Here is a 23,721-nt window from a genome sequence, read left to right as displayed (position 1 = left end):
TTTTTTTGCTCATTTTAAAGCTCATTTTAAGGCTCGTTTTAGAGCTCGTTTTTTGGCTCATTTTAGAACTCATTTTTTGGATCGGTTTAAGGCTCATTTTTTTGGCTCGTGAGCCTATAAACGAACATGTTCGCGAGCTCACGAGTCGAATATCCTTAACCTTGAGCTCGACTCGATAAGATAAACGAACGAATTTGAACGAGCTTTTTACCGAATCGAGCTCTAAATAGCTCGCGAACCGTTTGGTTCATTTACATCCCTACTAATTCGTTTGTTTCGAGTAGAACACGCAGCAAAAAAATCAACAATGCAAACACCAAGAATTTACTTGGTTCAGAGCCTGTGGCGACTCCTACTCCAAGGCCCGCACGTAAGAGTGATTTCGATGGGCAATCACTATTGTTTCAAAAAATTATAACTTTGAATTACAATATTAATGCATAAAAAAATATATCGACTGATCCTGTCCGAGATCTGCGGAGATGAGCACTGGTTCTAATGGGTGATGATTGTTGGGGTTGTAAGGTTGCAAACATAGTCCCATATTGGAAACACATGAGAAAGATCATGGGTTTATAAGAGAAAATATATCTCCATTGGAATGAGGCCTTTTGGGTAGAGCCCAAGAGCAAAGCCATGAGGGCTTAGACCCAAAGTGGACAATATCATGCTATTGTGGAGATATCTAAATTCTTTTCGATCCTACAATGATGACCTCCAATGAAGATAAACTCCGATGATCTGAAGAAACTCCTAGAACTTGCATACCTCGCCAACGGAGAAGATCCCTCTTTTTATACCACCTCACGCGACCTCCATAGTCATGAGGTGGTCCCCGGTTCGTTAGAGTTTGTTAGGAGATGACATCATGTTCGATATTTTGTGCAATAATCCTTTAAGAAATATTTTCTATACCCTAGATATACTCGTTTTGTCTTTTTCGACTCGTATTAATAATGGAGACACGTCATCATAATGGAAGAAGCTTCTAGAAGATATTTCCCGCCAAATATTCTACCGAGTATGTCTCGGCCAGTTGTTTAAACTGGTCATATGTACTGCTAAGAATACTTCCTGCATAGTATATCTCGTTGGTCGTTTAAGTCGGTCATATATGCTGTTAAGAATGCTTCCTGTTTAAGTAGATCTCGGCCGATAATTCAAGCCGGCCGTATATGCTGTTAAGAATACTTCCTGCTAAATATATCTCGGTCGATCGTTTATGCTATTAAGAATGCTTCCTGCTGAATATATCTCGGTCGGTCGTTTATGCTATTAAGAATGCTTCCTATTAAGTAGATCTTGGTCGGTCGTTCAAGCCGACCGTAACGTTGTTAAGAATACTTCCTGCTGAATATATCTCGGCCGATCGTTTAAGTCGGTTGTACATACTGTTATGAATATCTTTTGCGGATCCTTTTCTTTATGCTCAGGCAAGCTTTGCCCGGTCGAGCCTATATGAGCGTGGGAGCACTAACTAGGCCTGTTGTCGGCCGATAAGGTGATGGGAATATTATATAAGGCTAAATGCCTTTATGCTCGGACGAGTTTTACCCGGACGAGGAAATACGAGCGTGAGGGTGTTCGCTCGTCCTGCGGTCGGCCGGTAAGACGATGGGAATATTATGTAAGGCTAAATGCCTTTATGCCCGGACAGGCTTTGCCTGGCCGAGCGTACACGAGCGCGAGGGCGGTCGCTCGGCGTACAGTCGGTCGGTAAGATGATGAGAATATTATATAAGGCTAAATGCCTTTATGCTCAGGCGGACTTTCTCCGGTCGAGCATATATGAGCGTGAGGGCGTTCGCTCGGCCTACGGTCGGTCGGTAAGACGATGGGAATATTATGTAAGGCTAGATGCCTTTATGCCCGGACGGGCTTTGCCCAACCGAGCGCACACGAGCGCGAGGGCGCTCGCTCGGCTTGCAGTCGGTTGGTAAGATGATGAGAATATTATATAAGGCTAAATGCCTTTATGCTCGAGCGGGGTTTGTCCGGTTGAGTATATACGAGCGTGAGGGCATTCGCTCGGTCTGCGACCGGCTGGTAAGATGATGGGAATATTATATAAGGCTAAATGCCTCTATGCCCGGGCGGGCTTTGCCCGCGCCGAGTGTACACGAGCGTGAGGGCGCTTGCTCGGCCTGCAATCAGTCGGTAAGATGATGAGAATATTATATAAGGCTAAATGTCTTTATATTAGAGTATATAATAAAAGACTAATTTTTTGTAAACATTTATTTTTTGAAATAAAGAATCACATTGGTCAAATGTCTACATTTATATGCTAAGTGTAGTTGTTCAATTAATTTATATTGTAGATAACATGGTGTGTAGTATCACACACAGAAGATCATGTTATCAGTTCCTTATAAATTATAAATAGTAGCTCACGACTAAGATGGATAGAAACAAACTATTGGAATAGTTGTAGTGTAATTTGGTATTAGTTTATCTTGACTATAAAATTACATAGTACACTCTGAGTGTATTGAGCAGGACCATTTAAGATAGTTTCTTTTTATACTGATTATATAAAAGAACAATACCTCTGTTATTTTGGAAGTGTGTACTCTTAATCATGATATAATAACAATCACATATACTTAATATTTATTTCTTTAATTTATCAAAGGGTGCGATTTAGTCCGTTAAATCAATAGACCTAATAAGTTGGGAAATGATATTATTTATATGGTGTGTTGTTAATTATAGAATGAAACTATGTCCTAGAAATCTAGGTTGATGATGTCCCCTTGAGGAGCTCATAAGAATTGTCATGTAAACCCTGTAGGTGGACTTAGTCCGGCATGACAATGAAGTTGAGTGGTACTACTCTTGGAGTTAGATATTAATTAAATGATTGTCAGTAACTCATTTAATTAGTGAACATTCTATATCTTAAACACAGAGATACTAACACACTCATGATAAAAGGAGTCCATATAGTAATATGAGATTGGTGCGGTAGTTAAATAATAACTCTTTAGTGGTATGAGTTATTATTGATGAACTCGAGTTGGGTGTTCGGGGCGAACACGGGAAGCTCAAGTTCATCGGGAGACCAAAACCAATTCCTCTTCTCGGTCCCTATCGTAGTCTCTTATTTATAAAGTCTTATACCCACCCAAATCCAATTTCTTAGCCACCTTAAGGTGGTCGGCCAAGCCTAGCTTGGAGCCCAAGCTAGGGCCGACCAAACCAAGGTTAGATGGGATCAAGTGGTGGTCGGCCCTAGCTTGGAACCCAAGCTAAAGTGGCCGACCACAATTAAAATAAAAGGGATTTTAATTTTTTAAAATCTTTCTTTACGTGGAAGCCATGATTTAAAAGAGAGTTTTAAAATTAAATATTTCCTTTTATAGTTTCTACAAAGGATTAAAAGAAATGTTTGATATCTTTCCTTATTTGTAGTTAAAAGGAAGATTTTAATTTTGGAGAAAACTTTCCTTTTTGTAATCATCCACATGTTTTAATAGAGAGATTTTAATTTATAAAAGTTTCCTTTTATAACCAACCATGAAGGGAATTTTAAAAGAGAAATTTTTATTTTAAAAAATTTCCGAAAATAAATTTGGAAGTTTTAATTTTTTGTTTAAAACTTTCTTTATTTAGAGGACTGGTAGGGGTCGACCATAAGATGGATTAAGAGGAAATTTTAATTAAATTTTCCTTATTAGCCATTGGCAAGGAAAATAAGGAAGTTTTAATTATATTTAAAACTTTCCTTATTTGCCAAGACTAAGGAATATAAAAGAGAGAGTAGAGTTGCCTCACCTAAGAACACATCTATTATTCCTCTCCTCTCTTCCTCGGTGGTGGCCGACCCTCATCCTTCCTCTCTTCCTTTTCTTCTTCTTTGGTGAATGCTCTTATATTTACACACGGTGGCAAAAGACGAATATGCTTGCCCCCAACGCCCCCGTCAACCTGTCCCAGTGCTAACACAGAGGAGGTAAATCATGGGCAGCTACTAGCATTTGGAATAATAACTAGCACATAGGCTTTATCGAGATTCGAACCTAAACCTCATGATGATATCACCTCATGCGCTAGCCACTAGACCTATCCGAGAGGACCTCTTATATTTACACACGCGTCCACGTGCAATGACTTGTAATTATTAAGTAAATTGTTTTTCCCACCCCCCATCTGACAGCACCCCCTCCGCCCTCCTCTCTCTCTCCCTGCTAAATGACACTTCTACCGTTCTTTTTTTTTTTTTTTTTTTTTTTTTTTCATTTTTACTTAATTTTTATTTATTTTTATCAATACTTATATATTTTTAAATTTTATTTAGTTTTATTTTTTAAAATCAGTTTTATTTATTATTTTTATCATATTTTTTAAATTTTATTTAATTTTATTTTTTAAATCAATTTAGTTTATTATTTAGTTTATTTTTTCAATTTTATTTATTTTTTATTTAGTTTTGTTTTTTAATCAATTTTATTTATTATTTTTTATGAAATTTTTTTATTTTATATAATTTTTAACATATATCATAATCTCTCTCTTCCTTAAAATTACCTTCCTAATTCGACACTTAAATTACCCCTATCCAAATCTTGACACATGTCAAAATCTTCTATCTCTTTAAATTATCCCTCTTTTCTAACTCTTGACACATGACACATGTCAAAACCTCTCGCTCTTTTTAAATTACTCATCCTCCAATCTTGACACTTGTCAAAATACTATTCTTTTTAAATTACCTTTTTCAACGCTTAATATATGTCAGAACCTTATAAAAATCTCTCCTCCATTTAAATTATCCCCCTTCCCATTCTTGACACATGTTAAAATCTTTCATCCCTTTAAATTATCCTAATTTCAAACCCTTGACACATATCAAAATCTCTCATCTATTTAAATTATCTATTTTTAACTTTTAACATATGTCAGTATTTTTCACTAGTATTTTTATTAATTTCAAATATATAATTTTTATTTTCATCCATATTTTTTTACTTTTTAAATTTTTATAAATAATAACTCCTAAAAATTTTCACTAGTAAAATTTTTACAATAAAATATTACAAATATAAAAAAAAACGTAAAAAAAAATGATTGAACAGAAAAAAAAATAAAATGATTAAAAAAATAAAATCAATAGATAAAAGTAAACAAAAAATGGACAATTGACTATGAAAAGGATATAACGGTCAAAAAGATTTGGTGGGCCGGGGAGGTGAGGGTGCGGGGAGGGGGAAAAGCAGCTCTCAATTATTAATTATGATGATCAGCGAGCGTTGCCCCAGTTTCCCCTAAAATCAAAAATACCCACCGCGCCCTTTTCGCTGCTTCCTAGCGCTATTCCGGCCGCCGTCGTCGCCGACGCTCTCATGCGCTGCATCCGCGCAGATCGCCCGCAATGATGTGGGATCCTGAGGCCCTGAACTCGTTGGACGGCGAAGACATCGCTGTGCTGCTTCAAAGCTGGGAGGGCTTTCACGAATGCACCGACGTTCTCCTACGCGACCGCGGCGACCTCTCCGCCGGTGCTGATCTTGTCCCCTTCGTATCGTCTCTCTGCCGTTACGGCCTCGATTCTCTTGTACAGGATCACTTCCTTCAGTCCCTCGAAGTTCGTACTCACACATTTGAATACTGTTCCGCAACCTTGATATACTATTCCTCTTAAGGGTTTTCACTTAAAAATTCAGGCTTGATGGTGAGGATTCTAGTATAGGGTTTCCCATGCCGCCTACGTTTCAGGAGTCACTTGACTTTTGTGTGGTTTAATCTATCTGGCCCGAAGTTTCCCATTCCCATTCCCACCCAAGTTTAGTTTTTTTTTTTTTGCGTTGACTTTAACCTTTGCAAACCTAGGTCTTTTGATTTTATGCACTATCACTGGATTTTATCAAGTGGTATTGAGTATTGTTGGACTAAACATGAAGTTAAAGAGCGTCAATTTTGTCGCTCATCTTATTCTCATACCAGAGTTTATGCTGTCTGGTAGTGGAAAACTTTGACTAAGTAAGCCTCGTGTGACCTGAGTTGACTCGTGTTAATGGCCTATACTGCTGGTGGGTTAAACAGACCTTATCTTTAATTTTGGAACATTGCCTTCTACATGTTTGTGAAAATGCTGATTTAAGTATTAAAAATCTCTGATTTCTGTTAAATAGTACTGTGATTTTAATGATAATGTACTATGATGAAACACCCACACAGATAAACATACAACTCAATGGCAGATAACATTTGGGTTAGTATTCAAGAAACATTTCAATTTACTATGAAGCTTTAATAAGAGATGTAAACAAACTCTTTTTCTGGGAGATCAGGATTAGCTTTACCCAGCTTTTTAAAAATTCTTTGTCTAGTGATGAGATACAACTATGTTTCTGGAGTTCTGTCTAGCTGTCTGATGGCACACATGCTTACGCAGTCAAATTGAGCCGCTATTAGTAGCACACAAGAACTGATCTATTTTGTCTACGTTGATGTACTTAAACAGACTTATCTTTGTGGATGCTGCTAGTTAGAATTTCATGTGTACTGTGTCATGAACTGCCCTTAGGACAGCCCAGCTTGAATATAGTAGATTGCTAAAATCTTAGCTCACAACGACTAGGCAGTAACAATAATTATGTTGAAATTTTTACTCCTAAAACATGATATAACACTAGTGGGAGGAACTGATTTGGCATAAAATGGCATCATATGGACTTCAACAGCTATCTATATGTGAGGGTGGATCCCATTTGATCAAGAGTCAGAGCTTGGGAAAATAATCATTTTGATGATTCTCATTTAAATAACTATACAAACACATGGCTTTATAGCATGTGATATATGTATATCCATGTGTTTATATATACATTTTGTAAATGTTTTTCTGGCAACTCTTCTTTTATCTCCTTCAAACGTGGTCAGTGTCTTGCAGGAAACATTCAAGTCAAAAGCAGTTTTGAGGTTTTGGAAGCAGTTTGATGCTTACAGTGTGTCAACGGGAGAAGGAACTGGTTTTCAAGTATGATATCAGGCTTTCAGGCCCCTTTTTCCTTATGTTTGTACACTTCAAGTTGTATACACGAGAGTTTATGAAGAATTTAATTTAAATTGATACAGTCCAATTTCTTATTTATAGTGGTATGCTAGCCATTTTTTGCTCATTGTTATTGTACATGTCTGGGAAAAGTGTTCTCAATGAAATGTGCACGAATTAGGTGTTTATGGACATTTTCAAGAACTTGTAATGGATTTTCTCATTCTATAGTCCTCAAGTACGACATTTCTGAATCTGCAATGGTATTCTACTCTAGGATAAATATGCAATGCTGTGAATTTCTAATTAAATTTTACAACTGCAGGAGGAAAACTGGATTGAGGGAGTGTTAAGTAAATCATTGGAAGAGATATGTTTGGAAAAACATTATGAGGAAAAATGCCTTTTGATGCTGATCCATGCTTTGCAGTTACATGAGGAGAGCATAGCTGACAGAAAGATGGAAATACAGGAATATCAGACCTGTCTTACTTCCAGACATCAGTTAATGGTGTCTTCTATTCTTCTAGCAACATTACCTATGCATTTCCCTGGTGCGTTGTTTTTAGGAAAAAAACATGAAGACTTCTCTTTCACATAGGACCAAGTTGAGAGCCAATCTTACTTCTAGAGAGGCTGTGTATACTATTTCATGGATGCTAACTGCATAAATTATGTTTTAAAAGTGCAATCCTAACATAAAATAGCTCATGTTGCCACTACTTCTCTAGAAGCCTAAGCCAAAAAAGGGAGCTCTACCTTGTTACTTCTAGGTCTTGCCATTTAAGCTCTAGTAAACATGGTGCAAATCAAACAAAGTTCCCCTACAAGTATAAATAAAAAGAAACAGTAGCCGTTTGTTAATATTTTCCTAGATAGAGCAATCTTTGTTCCATGGTTAAAACAAAATCTCCCAAAATCTACCTTGCCTAACAACTACAAAAAGTTTGAAGTTGCAATACAAGTGCCAATTTTGATGTCAAGTAGGAACCATCTTGTGTTGACATCAAGTTGTGCCGACACACTCGACACAACTCAGACCATGCCTACATGGCTTTGAACTGATTGATTTTCTTTTATTTGCTTTGTCTTTTGTCTACTTCTGAAGATAAGAATACAATCTTTGAAACAACTCAAAAGAAGGATAACAAATTTCTCAACTCAAATCATGCATAAGTAACCTTATTATTAAGACTATCTCTAGTAATGTCTGATTAGTAGGAGTCTATACTAATGCTAGAATGACTGTGTTCCTGTTGATGAGACCTTAACTCTCACAAGCTTATTGTTAAATTGTAAAATCATATATGTAGTGACATTATATAGTTATACTTTACATTATATATGTCATTGTCATATCTAAGCCTTTATTTAGCCAAACTTATGTGTTTAATTGGATACTTATGAGAATTGAATTCAAATTCAGTTTAATTTTGAGTTGAATTACTTAAATTGAGTTCCATATGGTTTAAATTTGTTCAGCTCAATATGGGCTGCAGTAAGATTTATATTGCATAGAATATAGGTAGAAATTTATATCATCGTCTGTTAATTTTCTCATAAGTAGGTTGAATCATTTGTGTCAATATAAAACTATATGAAATTATATAAAGCTAATTAAATACCTTTTATGATCATTCTACTGGATCTAAGAGAGATATACTCTCTAAAGAATTAACTTAGATTTCATAAAAAAGTTATTGAAAAAGGGCAGTCTGGTGCATGAAGCTCCCGCCATGCGGGGTCCTGGGGAAGGATCCATTGTACACAGCCTTATCCTACTTTTTGTAAGAGGTTGTTTTCAGGATTTAAACCCGTGACCTTTTAGTCATAAAACAACAACTTACCGTTGCGCCAAGGCTCCCCTTCATAAAAAAAGTTATTGAAGTTTTAAAAAAATAAATTTACTTTACAATTCATGCTAATGATTTATATATACCAATAAGTGTCATGCCACTTTTGAGTTTATATTGTGCAGAACTTTAGGTAGAAATTTGTATCATCGTGCTCATAAATAGTTCATATTGTTTGTGTCAATATAAAACTATATGAAAAATATAAAGTAATTAAATACCTTTTATAATCATGATATTGCATAAAAAGTTATTAAAGTTAAAAAAAAATAAATTTAGTTTCCAATTCATGCTATCTATTTATTGAAGAATTAAGCTAATTATTGAAGGTTAATATTGCATAGAACCATGGGTAGTAATTTGTATCATCACATGTTAATTTTCTCATAACTAGGTCACACATGTAATTTTCATCGTATGCTGGTTGGCCTCAGTTTCAATACTCATGTGAAAGAGTATGCATCACCCTGTGTTGGCTGAAACTGAGCGAAATTATGAACTATGAATTTCATGTAACATGTGTTCTATATCTATATCTAATAAACATCATACTATGCTTTCACACGTTTATCTTTTTGTGTAATGGTTTTGAGCGTCTAATGTTTATTAGGTGTGGTTTCAGAGTTTTGGTAGAACTTATATCTGTTGTGTTTTGATTTTTGCTATGTTCTTAACTTTTACATTATGGAAAAGGAAAAGAACTAAAAAAATTCTTCTTTCTCTTCTCTTGAAAGTCCTTTGAAAGAAATAAATGGGTGAGATCAACCAGAAAGTCAGCTCAGTTGGATTATATTTTTCTGGAGTATGGTTAAGATATAATAGTATTTCTGAAGCAAACATTTTTAGTCTTAGTTCACTTGTGCTTTCCCATAACTAAAGAATATTAAGCTCTAATCCTTAAGTTTGCATTTGATTTACTAGTATGTAATTGTCAGTAGTTGCAGATTTGAAGTGTGTTTTATGAACATTGGTTTTTTGAATTAGCATGTCTATCTCATATTTGATCAAATATTAACTATGATATAGCTTCGTATAGAGTTTAATGGAGGATAGAATTCATATAGTCGATCCTAGGTAATTAGGACTAACATGGCTTCTGATGTCCATTTGTCTCATAATCTATTATCTAACATCTTCATGAAATATATTCATTGCTCTTACAGATTCAGTCTCGTATTGCATTTATACGATGCTTAACCTGCTGATTCTTTAACTTTGTCTAATGATTTATGTGTCTATAAATTCTTACTTAATTGTTGTTCATTTTGACATTTATTTTGGGTACTTTCTTATCCAACTTTTAGTATGCTAATTTGAGGGATACAACCTTGTTTCCTTTTTTTTTGTCAACACATTATATGTCAATTGCTAACTGGCTATCCATGGCAAGGTTGCCTAGACAGATTCTGCAGATTCATCCTCCACAATAAGATGGGAGAAATAGTTGGTCAAAATCTCGTTTGATGTTATTCAAATATGTATTTTGTTGTTGCCTGATATTTTCACCAGTGTGTATGCCTATATGATACTATTATTTTGTTTAGCTAAAAACTTAGAGAATGTTTTTTTGTTGGCGAGACTCTTATTCCACATGAGCTTGACTGTTTCCTAATTCCTCTGTATGAAGATGATGCTGATATCTCTTAATTACCAGAGTGTGGGTGTGAAAATGCATGGAGTATTTATATTTAACTTATATGACTTGTGCATATATGTTTAGTGTACATAGAGATTGCAAATTGCACTGGTCCATCATAGCCAGAGTGGAGTTTTTTAATTTTCTTATAAGCATAAATTAGCAGTGTACATTGTTCTTTTCTACTCAAAGCATAACTTAGCAACTAACTATGTTACTTTTCTAGAGATACTCCGCTTATATTTTAAGGGAAAGTTGGAAGAACTAAGTAATATGATTGATGTGCATCATGAGGAAGATGCTTGTCAATTTCAACTTGACAATGACAGTTTGCGCCATCAAAACCGCAGGCCTATTAGTGTTGGTGAAATGGATATTGACACACACTGTCATGGGTGTAATCATAATAAGGACATGTTGGTCAACAACATTGGTAAAGTTGTTCGTGATCTTCGAAGTCTTGGTTTTACATCCATAACTGAAGATGCCTATGCTTCTTCTATCCTTTTGCTCCTGAAGGTTAGGATCTGTTGCTTTGTGTAAATACGTTATTTTTTTCAGCTCTCTAATTTGAATCATTTTTTTTGTTACTTGTAAATAGCTTCTAATGGATGGTAAGACACGTTCATCTTGTAATTCTCATTGCTATTAATACTGACATGATCGTTTCTACTTTCTACACTAGGATAAAGTTAATGCTTTAGCTGGCGATGATTACAGGAATCCTGTTCTTGTATCTATTAAAGAGTGGATTCAGGTATCTTTCTGATAATAATGAGTGGTGAATTTGTTATTGTTGAATTTTCTGATTAACAGTTTGGTTTATTGAAGATGAAAAATGTGTTCACACAATTTTAATATGTCAATATCTTCAAAACAAGGGAGCGTGTGATATCTTACAAATTATAGTGTAGGGGGTTCAATTGAGGCCAATTATTTGACAGTATTACACAAAATCTGATTGGATGTTAAGCCTTAAATCCACATATTAGAGACTTATGTGAAATTCACTGACAGGAGTGTGCTTTGGTGATCTACTCAAGCATGAATATGCTGTTTTATAATTTAGCATTGAATCAATATTGTACTTTGACATCTGTGCTCTTGTCCAATCTATCATAGTATGTAATTCATGAAAATAGGATACTACTTAGTAGGTTTTCATATATCACTCTTTTGTGCTAGTTAAGCGGTTATAAAGATTATTTCTTTATAAACCTGTCAATTCAGCCCAAGTGATGGAATTTCTTTTGAATGATTTGTCAATTCATTTAAATTTTTTAGCTGTTGTAAATTTGAACATGGATTGAACGTGCTTCCTGATCTTCTGCGCAACTAGGGTTTTGGCAATTACTCTTTGATTCAAAGTTTTAAACTACTAATGTCTTCTATTTCTTTTGTACACATTTCCAATATAAAATTTTCCTCTCATTGTCATATTTTTTGCATTAGTCGTTCTTACATGTTTCTAATTGTTCAACGATCTAATCCATAAGGTATAATTAGTTGCATCACAATCTTATGAAGACACATGATTGTCATACAAAGACACCAAATGTTTTCTATTTCAATCATCCATTTTTTTAATCTTGTTAATAATACCGTCGTCAATATATCCTAGTTGAATCATAGTTACACATTATCTAAGACTTTTATTTTCAGAATTTTATTCTTCTTCTTCATTATTTTCTTAATTTCTTTATTTATGGTAGATGGATGAGAAATTCCGGTAAATTTTTTTGATCTCTTTAGTCTATTATTGAAAGACATTGATAAAGATATTATAAATAGGATACAAAGTTGATGTTTGAAATGAAGAAGCTTTTGGAGACTTATGTGATTGTCATGTGTCCCTTAGGTTAAAAGAAATAATATGTAAAATTATGTTATGGATCACAGTGTTAAAGCATAAGGAGATAATGATACAAAAAAAATCCTTCTACTTTATTTGTTTCATTTTCTTTTAGATATAAGTGGGATAGGCTGAATAATGATGTTTAAGTAATGAAATTATTATGTTATGGTGACTGACCCTAATAAATAGATTTACCCAATGCTAGATCTAAGGACCCATAATATATCTGTATGAACATCAAGAGTTATCATAATAGAAGTAGCTGATGGTGCCTTCCTCTCCACTCCTCTTTCCTACCTGGATAATCTGGCACAAACTTTAAATAGTTTAGACATGGTCAAAGAACGTTTAACTATGTATCTTGTTTATGCACTGCCTAAATTGAACTGTCAGGAAAACAAGTTATATATCTGTAGCTTACTTTAAATTACTTTTGTGGCCATGCCATTGATTAGATCTCATATGACAATAATAATTTTCTAATGTTTTAGGTATTGTGTTCATAATGCTCCTATTTTCAACTAGCTATATCTAATTCTTACTGATTTACATGTTTGGTTCACTCAGGCTGTTCCTCTTCAGTTTTTACATGCTCTCTTGGTATATTTAGGCGATTCACCTGTCCATGATGCATCATCTGGTCTTAAATCGCCTTTGGCTGCTTCTCCTTCGTACCCTGGGATAGAAATGCCTTCAGAAGGGCTTGTAAGATGGCAACTGCGTCTTGAATATTGTGCATATGAAACATTGCAAGACCTTAGAATTGGAAAACTTTTTGAGATTATTGTAGACTATCCTGAAAGGTACACTTACCTACTCTCTTGCCATCCACTTGAAAGTGTTTTTTTATTATTGAATTTGGAGGAAATTTGTCTCAAAAGAATTCTTGTTGCCTCTTTTCACAGTTCTCCTGACAGTGTTTTTTTTATTATTGAATTTGGAGGAAATTTGTCTTAAAAGAATTCTTGTTGCCTCTTTTCACAGTTCTCCTGCAATTGAAGATCTTAGGCAGTGTCTGGAGTATACTGGACAGCATTCAAAGCTTGTCGATTCATTTATTTCTTCCTTGAAATATCGATTGCTTACTGCTGGTGCATCAACAAATGACATATTGCATCAATATGTGTCCACTATCAAGGCACTTAAGACTATAGATCCGACTGGGGTATTCCTCGAGGCAGTTGGTGAACCAATTAGGGATTACTTGAGGGGAAGAAAGGATACCATAAAATGCATTGTCACAATGCTCACTGATGGGACAGGGGGAAATTCCACTGGTTCTGGTAATTCTGGTGATAGTCTGCTTGAAGAGTTAAACAGAGAAGCAGAGAACCAAGAGGGTGCTGATTATGATGATGATACAAACCTTGATGATAAGCAAGCATGGATAAATGCTGAAAGGCATTATTAACTATTCCAGTAGATACATAGACTAAGATTTATTATATCATAAAGCAAAACAACTAATTTCTATTATCTTATGGTTTTTAAGTTGCATCCCTTTTTATATTTTTAGGTGGGAACCAGATCCAGTAGAGGCAGACCCATCAAAAGGTAGCCGGAGAAGGAAGGTTGACATCCTTGGAATGATAGTTGGCATAATTGGCTCAAAGGATCAGTTAGTTAATGAATATCGTGTTATGCTAGCAGAAAAGCTCCTTAACAAGTCTGAATATGATATTGACTCAGAGATACGTACTTTAGAGCTCCTTAAGGTGTGTGCCACCTTCCTAATCAAGTTATACAAAGTCTAGGAGATTTCTACATTGATCAATGTCATCTAATGTTCTAAAAGTTCAATTAATAAAAATCTTGATCCTTTTGTCATATGTTCTTAACAGATACACTTTGGGGAGGGCAGCATGCAGAAATGTGAAATAATGCTTAATGATCTAATTGATTCAAAACGAACAAATACTAATATTAAAGCTACTGTGCCACCATCATCTTCTACTTGTATGCTGAAACTTTTAATAAACACTACCTTTTTTTTCTTTTTTTTTTTGCCTATTCATTAATGAGTATTTTGTAGGTTCTGAACCAGAAGCAACACATTTATCCCTTGACGTTCTGGATTCCACCATAATCTCTTCCAGTTTTTGGCCAACCATCCAGGTATACAATCAGTTGAGAAGAAAGTTCTTTAGTGAAGCTATTTTCACTTCCTTTTTTCTATGTATCTTTACTTCTTTTTTTTTTTTTTTGACTGTTTTCAAGATCAAGAAATCATGGAGAACTCAGTGACAATCTGTATTGTGACAATAACACTTCTTAGAAACTATAACATATAAGATAAAGGTTGAAATTAGGATAAATCATTGTAGGTTTGCAATAATCTGTCAAATTGAGTAGTTTACAATCCAACTTTGCAGAGTTGGAACCTACTATGTTACAATTATAGATGATAGGTTCTATTACCAATAAAGATGTACTTGATATTTACTTGTGGGAACTCCTTAGTTTTTTTTTTTCTTTATATCCTCTATCTCCTGTAATTATGTAACTGTGTTGACCTTGACGAAATACAGGCAGAGTCTCTTAATCTCCCCAATTCTATCGAAGAACTACTATCAGAGTATGGGAAGAGGTTTCATGAGATCAAAACTCCTCGTAAGCTGCTATGGAAGAAAAATCTTGGGACAGTGAAGGTTAGAATAGCTGTAACTGGATCTTTCCCGAATAGGTTATAATATGATTTTTGGCAATTGTATTCCAGTGATACAGCCTTAACCAGAAGATTAATTTTTTGTAGAAATTAATGGTTTAATGCTATTTTGATAACTTATGGGCTCATTTAGTAAATCGTCTTGAAATGCCTAGTTTAGTTTCATAAATTAATTAAACAAGAAAAAGTCAATCTATGCCAAGCTTTTATTATGTACAAACCTGTATTTTTTTCATATGTTTCTATGTCAAACATTCAAGCATAATGGTAACTAGATGCTAACCACATTGGTGTCTTAAGCTGTGCTTGAAAAGTATACATTTTGATAGGTCAGTTTACTTGACATTTTCATGTTTCATGTATGCTTCTTCAGCTGGAGCTGCAATTTGAGGATCAGAATATGCAATTTACTGTAAGTCCACTGCATGCAGTAATTATTATGCAATTCCAGGAACAGCTAAGGTAAGAGTAAGAGGGTTGCAATCCTCTTTAAATTCACTTCCTTGCATTCAAACTAACTCTTTTTTCTCTTTATTTCAGTTGGACTTCTAAGAACCTTGCAGTTGCTGTTGGAGTTCCTGTTGATATACTTAACAAAAGAATTAACTTCTGGATAAACAAGGTGCGCAAAGTCACACTTTTGTTGTTCTTTGTTAACTTAAGAGCACATGATTATCACATAAGTCTCCATAGGTAATCACTTTAATTGTCCAACTTTTATTGGATGAATAAAAAGCCAATATTGACGGTTTGTGCACAATTTTTATTCCATCAAGCCGAACTATTTCTTTACTTTTCTATTACATTTCTACCTACCATGAAGGAAAGTATTTGATTCTGCAGAGTGGGGAAGGGAGAGGGTTCTAAGGAGTTCTTTGCTTGTTTATTTGAAACCAAATATGGGTGGAAGGGAAATATAATTGACGCCACAAAAAAGCTTTTTTCTGAAATAAGTCTACTGTCTACCCGTATTCAGGCAGAAGCAAAGGAAGGAGTGATAAAGATAAAATAAAATTTGTTCAGTCTTCTCTTTCCCTCAGAACTCCAAAAGCCATCCCCTGTAACGAGTCCCATCACCACCACCATCTCCACCACATTGTAGATTTTGACAGTGCCAACTGTGACAATTAGGCAATGACCACTTCAACCTTGAGTTCCAGCAGAAGAGACAGTGAGGATGACAAGATGGCATCCCTTTCTTCAATCTTGAGTTATGGAAGTGGAGACAATGAGGACAACTCCTTCAACCTCCAGTTCCTACGGTGAAGACAAGTCCCTTCTTCAATCTCCAGTTCAAGCAGTGGAGACAGCAAGGACAATGATCCTTTCTTCATTCTCAAGTTCTGGTAGTTAAGACTGAGGTTGACAATCCCATCTTCAAACTCAAGTTCTGACAGCAGAGACAGCAACAAAGGAACCCCCCTTCTTCAACTTCAAGTTCTCCTTTCCACTGTCGAAAGAAGAAGAGCACAACCTCAAGGATATTTTAGTCATTCTTCCTCTCCTTGTTCCATATCATATCCTTCTCCAAGCAAACAACTTTTCATCCTTCTATTCTTCCTCTCTTCCCCTTTCCTTTTCCCATGTTGTATCCTCCCAAGTAAACAATTTCATCCTTCTTTTCCTCTGTTCACTCCTCTCCCATCTCTTCCCTTCTCCTGTTTTCGTTGCTGGGAATAAATAGAAGCACAAACATGTGGATCGTGAGCAACATGAGAGGGGTGAAGCACGTGATTTTAAAAACCTTTTTTTTCTTTTGAAATCGAGTTCATAGAGGAATTAAACTAAGTAATAAAGAAAACAATACGAGAAAGCAAACACAATTATTTTTTAAAATATTTTTTTTTAAAAAATAACATGAATTTTAAAATGATTTTTTAAAAATATTTTTTAAAATATCTTTATTTTAAAGATTTTTTAAAACATTTTAAAAATATATATATATATAATTTCTAATGTATGTTTTTATAATTCAAATTTGAAAATTCCAAAATAATCTCAGCAAATTCATCATATCAAAGTAAAATCTGTTTCAATTGAAAGATAAAGTTAACTATATATAGTTCTAAGCTCAAATCCCTTTTATTATGTTTGCTACTTGAGCTGTATGCTATTATACAATTTATGCAACAAGTAAGTTGTATACTAATTATAAAACTTAGGTTAGTTTCATTACCTTTGATGCTCCATATTGATTTAGTCTGATTATGTTTCCCTATATAGTGAAAAGGTTTGTTAGTGTGGACTGCAAAACCTGGATTTAAATAGGAGCATATTGACTAAAACTATTGGTTACAGAATGCTTAACATGTAATGCAAGACATAAGAACAAAACGTCCATGCGCTAACAAAATGGAAGAAGAAAAGATGCAACTGTGTTTCAGTGGTGCAACAATATTAGCAGTGGCATCTTAAAGGAAATGGTGCCAAATGCTCTTTTGTTTAACTATCATGACAAGTCGTTTTCTTCTGGTAAAATCACTTGGAGGCTCTAAGCTCTAATTATTTGTGTTACTAGTGGTAAAATTGTGAAGTTGAACATGGGAGATAATCCTCCAGGAGTATGTTTATTTTTAGGGAAGCTGGAAGGGAATGAGGGAAGAGAAGAGGTAGGGAGAGCAGGTGGGAAATGGAAGCAGCATACTTGTTTACTTAAAAGATAGGAAAGGAAAGGGAGCAAAGGAGGTGGAAGGAAGGGAATTGGCCAAATTATAAACTGTTTGAGGGTGGCAGCATTGTAAGTAGGGTTTGCAGGCTGGGGTTGAAGGTGATTCCCTCTTCTTCACCATGCTCCTTAATATGATGCTCAGTGCCCTCCTTGCGAGAGTCCTAGAAACTCCAATGGCCAGAATAATGAGTCTGGAGAGGCTTTATACTTCATCGACTGAGACCTATCATGCTTCACCATGCTCCTTGATCTCCAAAATGATGAGTTTATGTCTCATCCAACATGCCAGAGAAACTCCTCTTTCGTTCCATATGATCATTCTCCATGTGGAAGCAGGGGCATAGTCAAGTTTTTTACATTGGCAAATGTTCATTCTGCTCATTTTTGGGTGGAGGCCAATTCACACGTGTTTCTGATTTGCACAAATCCTTGTTGGCTTCATTCCTCCTGCTGTAGTCAAAGTAAACAGTGGGGGCCATACAATGCGAACTTACCCTTCTTCCACAGAATTAAAAATCACCTCTCCAACTAAATGGATCCTAAATTGTATGGTACAATAAACCTTGACGAACTATTATAGCTTTATTCCTTTCCTTAAATGATTGAATGGTGCTAAACTTCTACTCTTATGAGCTTGAAATCATTACTAGACGATTTATAGATTATCTTGTTTGTCTTGTAATGTTCCTTTTCTAGTAACTTTCTCAGTTAGAAATTGGTAGAACACACTAGTACTTTTGTAATTGAATCAGTGATAGGCTACTTTGTTTCCTTTTTTCTGTGGTTTTTCCAGGGAGTTCTCTCCGAGTCTGGTGGATCCGATTCTGATCGTATTTTTTCCATTGCCACTGGCATGGTTGATTCTAGCAAGAGCAGTATAAACAATGGAAGATGTGAAGGTGTACTAGCAATGGACGAGGAATGTGAGAGATCTGTTGCCTCTGTTGAGGAACAGTTGAGGAAAGAAATGACAGTATATGAGGTTGGTTTCTGCTGAACTTTATTTCTTTGCTTTCTGAAACCTATGATAGGAATCCGGGGCCTATCACGTGGAAAAATCAAAGGAAAAAAAAAATGAAAAGGGGAATAGGGTGATCACTTCGAGGGGATCGGCCTCCAATAATCAAGTGAAATTGATTAACTAAAAAGGAAACTACTTGTCTTCCAAAATTACATAACGTCTCTTTATAGACACTTAAACTACCTTTTCAAAAGAAAAGGTCTAAACGAAAAATAAAATAAAAATACATTTTCAAAAGAAAACGTATTATCTAAAACTTATCTTAGAAAAGGAAAAGGTCTAAAACTTATCTTAGAAAAGGAAATAAAGTTAAAGGATTTATTTGAATAGATCCATTAAAGGATCCTATCATTCCACCGCCCTTCAAAACAATCTTGCCCTCAAGGTTGTTTAGCAATAAATTCTGAAAAATTTTCTTGAATGATATCATATAATTCCCATGTTTCATCATCGATAGATAAGTTATCCTACTGAATTAATAGTTCAACTGTCGCTTGATTGTTCTTCTTCACAAGTCTCCTTTCTAAAATAGCATAAGGTTGAAACTTAAATTCCCCATCTGAATTCACTTCAGGAAGGTGTTGCTGAGGAGTAAATTTGTCGCCTAATTTCTTCTTTAAACAAGACACATGAAATATAGGGTGTATTTTAGAATCTTGTGGAAGCTCTAAGCGATAAGCAACAAGTCCAATATGCTCTATCACTTTATAAGGGCTATAAAATTTCGGTGACAACTTCGTAGAGGTTGAAGGACGATTTGAAACTTGTTTGTATGGTTGAAGTCTTAGAAAAACCCAATCTCCTATTGCAAATTCTCTTTCCGAACGATGTTTGTCAGCCAATTGCTTCATTCTTGCATGTGCATTGCATAAGTTGTTTTTTCAAAAGTTGCAATATTTGGTCCCTTGTGCGTAGGTTTTGGTCGACTTGATGCACATTTGTTGATCACGTGTGTATGAGCTAACTGAGGGTGGTACACATCCACAAACGACCTCAAATGGGGTAATCTTAGCAGTTGAGTGGTAGGTCGTATTGTACCACCATTCTGCCTCTGAAAGCCAACGAACCCATTCTTTGGGTCTATCACCAGTTAAGCAATGTAAATAATTCTCTAAACATCGATTAACCACCTCTGTTTGTCCATCTGATTGTGGAATGTAGATATCGTTCATCAAACTTTGGAATGCAGAAGGTGCATTAGTTAAACTGAAAGACATGGCTAAAATTTCATACGGACCATCATGAGTCCGAAAGGTTGTTTTTGGTATGTCTGGCTGATGGATTCTTATCTGATGAAAGCCTAAGCGAAGATCCAACTTTGAGAAGAATGAGGAACCTCCTAATTCATCAAATAATTCATCAATGATGTGGATGGGGTACTTGTCTTTCTCTGTAATTTTATTGAGTGTCCGGTAATCTACACATTCGCCAATTTCCGTCTTTCTTTCGCACAAACAGTACTTAGAAGAATATGGACTTACACTTGGGCGAACGATACCATCTTGAAGCATCTCTTGTACAATATTCTCAATTTCCTCCTTCTGTATGTAAGGGTAACGATAAGGCCTAACATTTGCTGGTGCATTCCCTGGTATTAGAGGTATACGATGATCATGTGAACATGTTGGAGGAAGTCCCTTTGGCTTAGCAAATATCATAGAAAATTTTGAAAGAAGTGTCTCTAATTCTTGGGGGGTATGCGATGTACCTTTAGGGTCCTTTTGATGGAGAGTTACATGAGAAAAATGGAGCAATCTTTCGTTAATAACAGCTCTACCTGATAACTACTGATTGATGTGATAATATCTTGTCTCTTGCGTCTGATGTAAACTTCTTTTCCTTGATCTTGGAAGTGCATTGTTAGTTGAGAGAAATTCCATATTATGTCTCCTAATGTTCTCAACCATTGTGCTCCAAGTACAACATCACATCCGTCTAGGGGTAGAAGAAAGAGATGTGTGATTAATTCATAATTTGGTAAGAAAATTTTAATACTATTGCACTTTCCTCGACTTGTAAGTGATCTTCCATCCGCCACCTTAACATCAAATGTAGATGTTTGCTCTATTTTTTGTTTAAGCCTTCTTGCCAAGTTTAAGTTTAGAAAATTGTTAGTGCTTCCTGAATCTTCAAGTATCATTACTGGTTGTTTTTTAATGAATCCTTTTACCTTCATCGTTTGCGGAGTTTGTAGTCTTTCTAAGGCATGAACTGATATTGCCATAGAGTCATCTTGTATTTTGTTGATATTATCTTGTGTTTCACCTTCATTGAAATCATCTTCTTCCTCAGAGTTCTCTATTGGTTCAATCATCAATATCATCTTTTGCTTGCATTGATGACCACGGTGCCACTTTTCATCGCAATGCCAGCATATTGCCTTTGTCATTCTTTCCTTGATCTCTTCTTTTGTCAATCCGGTGTTGAATAATGCAATGTGTTTTCATGAATTGCCTTGTTATTTCTTCTTCCTTCCTCATTGATCTTCTCTTCTTGTAGTCGAGCAAAGGATAAGGTAGCCTTCATGGTGCGGGGTTGATTCAATTTTACTTCTTGTTGTATATCAAGGCAAAGTTCTTCAATAAAGTGCCTAGTAATTGCTTTTCTGACCAATCATGAGTTCAATTAGAGAGTCGCTCGAATCGTCCTTGGTACTCTAGTACGGTTGTAGTTTGTCGAATTTTGGCTAATTCTCCATCAACATTTTCATAACCGGAGGGACCAAATCGAGTGAGGAGTTCTTCTTTGAATTCCTCCTATTTTGGAGGTCCATGGCATGCTTCAAGCCAGTCATACCATTAGAGGACATCGCCTTCGAGCTTTATAGATGCTAGTTCTACCTTTGCATTGCCCAATGTGCTGTGGAAGCGAAAATATTTTTCAGCTCTTAAAATCCATCTAATCGGATCATTGTTCTCCCAACGAGGAAATTCCACCTTCATACGTGGAAGGTTATGCTTTTGATCTTCATTTGAGTTCGCTTTATGGTCATATTGTTGTTGTCGATACTGTTGATTTGTTCCCCTTTTGATTAGTATGCTTGAGCTGGAATCCATCTCTAAACGATCATTCAATTTTTGTACTATTGTGACAAACAATGCCACAGTTTTTTCGAGTTTATCCATCCTTATCTGGTGCTTAGCTTCAAATTCCAAAGCTCATTTGGCGTTAGGTTGAGATCCTTCAGTCGTCATGTCAGAATCGATTTTCTTCTCTTGAAGTCGGGTTAAGACCATGCGCTTGTTGGTGGAGACGGGCTTGAGGTGTTGAAGAAGTTGATACTTGATACTATAGGGCGATGATGAAGTGAGCATGGCTATGATACCAAGTTGATAGGAACCCGTTGCCTATCACGCGGAAAAATCGAAGGAAAGAAAAATGAAAAGGGGAATAGGGTGATCACTTCGAGGGGATCGACCTTCAATAATCAAGTGGAATTGATTAACCAAAAAGGAAATTATTTGTCTTCCAAAATTACATAATGTCTCTTTAAATAGACATCTAAACTACCTTTTCAAAAGAAAAGGTCCAAAAGAAAAATAAAATAAAAAGAAAAGGTCTTATCTAAAACTTATCTTAGAAAAGGAGAAAGTCTAAAATTTATCTTAGAAAAGGAAATAAAGTTAAAGGATTTATTTGAATAGATCCATTAAAGGATCCAACCTAGCACTTCAACAAGGAACAAGTTTCACCTTAGTATTTGATTGATGATGATTTGCTTAATTGAGTTTGACCATTTCTCTTATATTTTCGACACATTCTATTCCAATGTGAAAAATTAATTCACCAACCATTACATAGTAAGAAGTTATGAGGCTTTCGCCCAACCTCCACGCTCTTTTGCATACCCAACTTATCTGACAATGTGCCTGAACAATCACTTCAAGTGTTATCTTTAAATCTCAGTTGTAGACATTTCTCTTCCGAACACAATCGCCAATCAGTGAATTTATGGAACCTAATTTTATCAAGTTGTATTAGTATACCACGCTAGTTTGACCACAATGGAAACCGCGTATGCTTCTTGATGCAATTCCTTAGTTTGGTTTGAGGAATACCTACCTAGCAAACAAGTGCAGGAGATTCTTCTATGACATTTGCTTTTCTTAATAGTGCATAGAGTTATTATTTTAATATTAGATGCAGATTATCTCACAAATTGCTTGGTTCAGAAATTCATTGTAGGGATGCTCACAAATTTTGTCAGTATGCCGGTGGATAGAATACATAACACTTTGAAGGTAAATGGAGCAAATAACTTTCTCATGATAACTTAAGCCATTTCTTTTCCAAGGAGTCATGACCCATCCTGGCTCTACATTATCATCAGATGTTCTGCATAGCTGAACCTTCATACGACAAGTCTCTCCAACAATTACAGAGCTTCCTTTCCAGCCTAGTAGTCGAAGAAAAGCTAGAATTGAGAGAAGGGATGTACTTCCTGAAAAAGCAGCATTGATTGCCATGCATGCATCTACATCTCAAATAGGAAAGCAAGATTTGGTTTAGCTATTGTTCTGTGCTGTAATATATACATGTATCTGCTATTTCCTTTTCATTTCTTATTATATCTCACTGTTATTGCATTATCTAACTTTATTAATATTATAATCACAAGGGATCCTTATCGGAAGAAATTAACTAGAAAAATAAATTATTAGTTCTATACGGGGAACCATAAGTTAGTTGCACTAATTATCTCTGAAAAAATAATTGATCATTGAACATCGTTGAAGATAGCATTTTTTTTTAAAAGTTGACCAGGTATCCTAAAAGTAGGTGTAATCCTAGGGGTCATCCATTCCTGTACTGATCTCGCCCAAGCATCCTCTATGATTGTGGCAGATTAATTTTCTCAAGTGAGAAGATAACTATGAGATATTGATTGTAGAGCATCGTGTTGTTTGCACTTTTAAATTTTTTTGATGGCAGATGAAATTTTTTGTGAAACTGTATTGATCAGTCATGATTTATCATTCAAAAAATTAGATTTGTCAGTTAAAAATTAGTGATCTAGATTATAAAA

The 23,721-nt window shown here is 35.3% G+C and overlaps 1 protein-coding gene across 3 annotated transcripts; it reads left to right on the top strand.

Moving 5' to 3' along the window:
- The first annotated feature begins 5,232 nt into the window (after nucleotides 1–5,232).
- On the top strand, nucleotides 5,233–23,332 carry LOC122046189 (anaphase-promoting complex subunit 2-like). Of its 3 annotated transcripts, none has more exons than XM_042606755.1 (16): nucleotides 5,233–5,587; nucleotides 6,896–6,982; nucleotides 7,323–7,551; nucleotides 10,713–11,005; nucleotides 11,172–11,243; nucleotides 12,909–13,144; nucleotides 13,326–13,742; nucleotides 13,858–14,056; nucleotides 14,183–14,297; nucleotides 14,374–14,456; nucleotides 14,870–14,989; nucleotides 15,380–15,468; nucleotides 15,547–15,628; nucleotides 18,468–18,656; nucleotides 22,868–22,936; nucleotides 23,026–23,332. In XM_042606755.1, exons 1-16 carry the CDS (start codon nucleotides 5,375–5,377, stop codon nucleotides 23,152–23,154), a joined length of 2,622 nt encoding a protein of 873 aa, XP_042462689.1. In that variant the 5' UTR covers nucleotides 5,233–5,374; the 3' UTR covers nucleotides 23,155–23,332. The 3 variants fall into 3 exon arrangements, with proteins under 3 accessions (XP_042462689.1, XP_042462690.1, XP_042462691.1); XM_042606756.1 differs by having other exon boundaries at nucleotides 5,276–5,501; nucleotides 6,886–6,982; XM_042606757.1 differs by having other exon boundaries at nucleotides 5,363–5,501.
- Nucleotides 23,333–23,721: the final 389 nt, after the last annotated feature.

The sequence above is a fragment of the Zingiber officinale genome, chromosome 2B (genome assembly GCF_018446385.1).
Source record: "Zingiber officinale cultivar Zhangliang chromosome 2B, Zo_v1.1, whole genome shotgun sequence".
NCBI classification, from domain to species: domain Eukaryota; kingdom Viridiplantae; phylum Streptophyta; class Magnoliopsida; order Zingiberales; family Zingiberaceae; genus Zingiber; species Zingiber officinale.
This window is presented reverse-complemented; position numbering and strand designations above follow the sequence as displayed.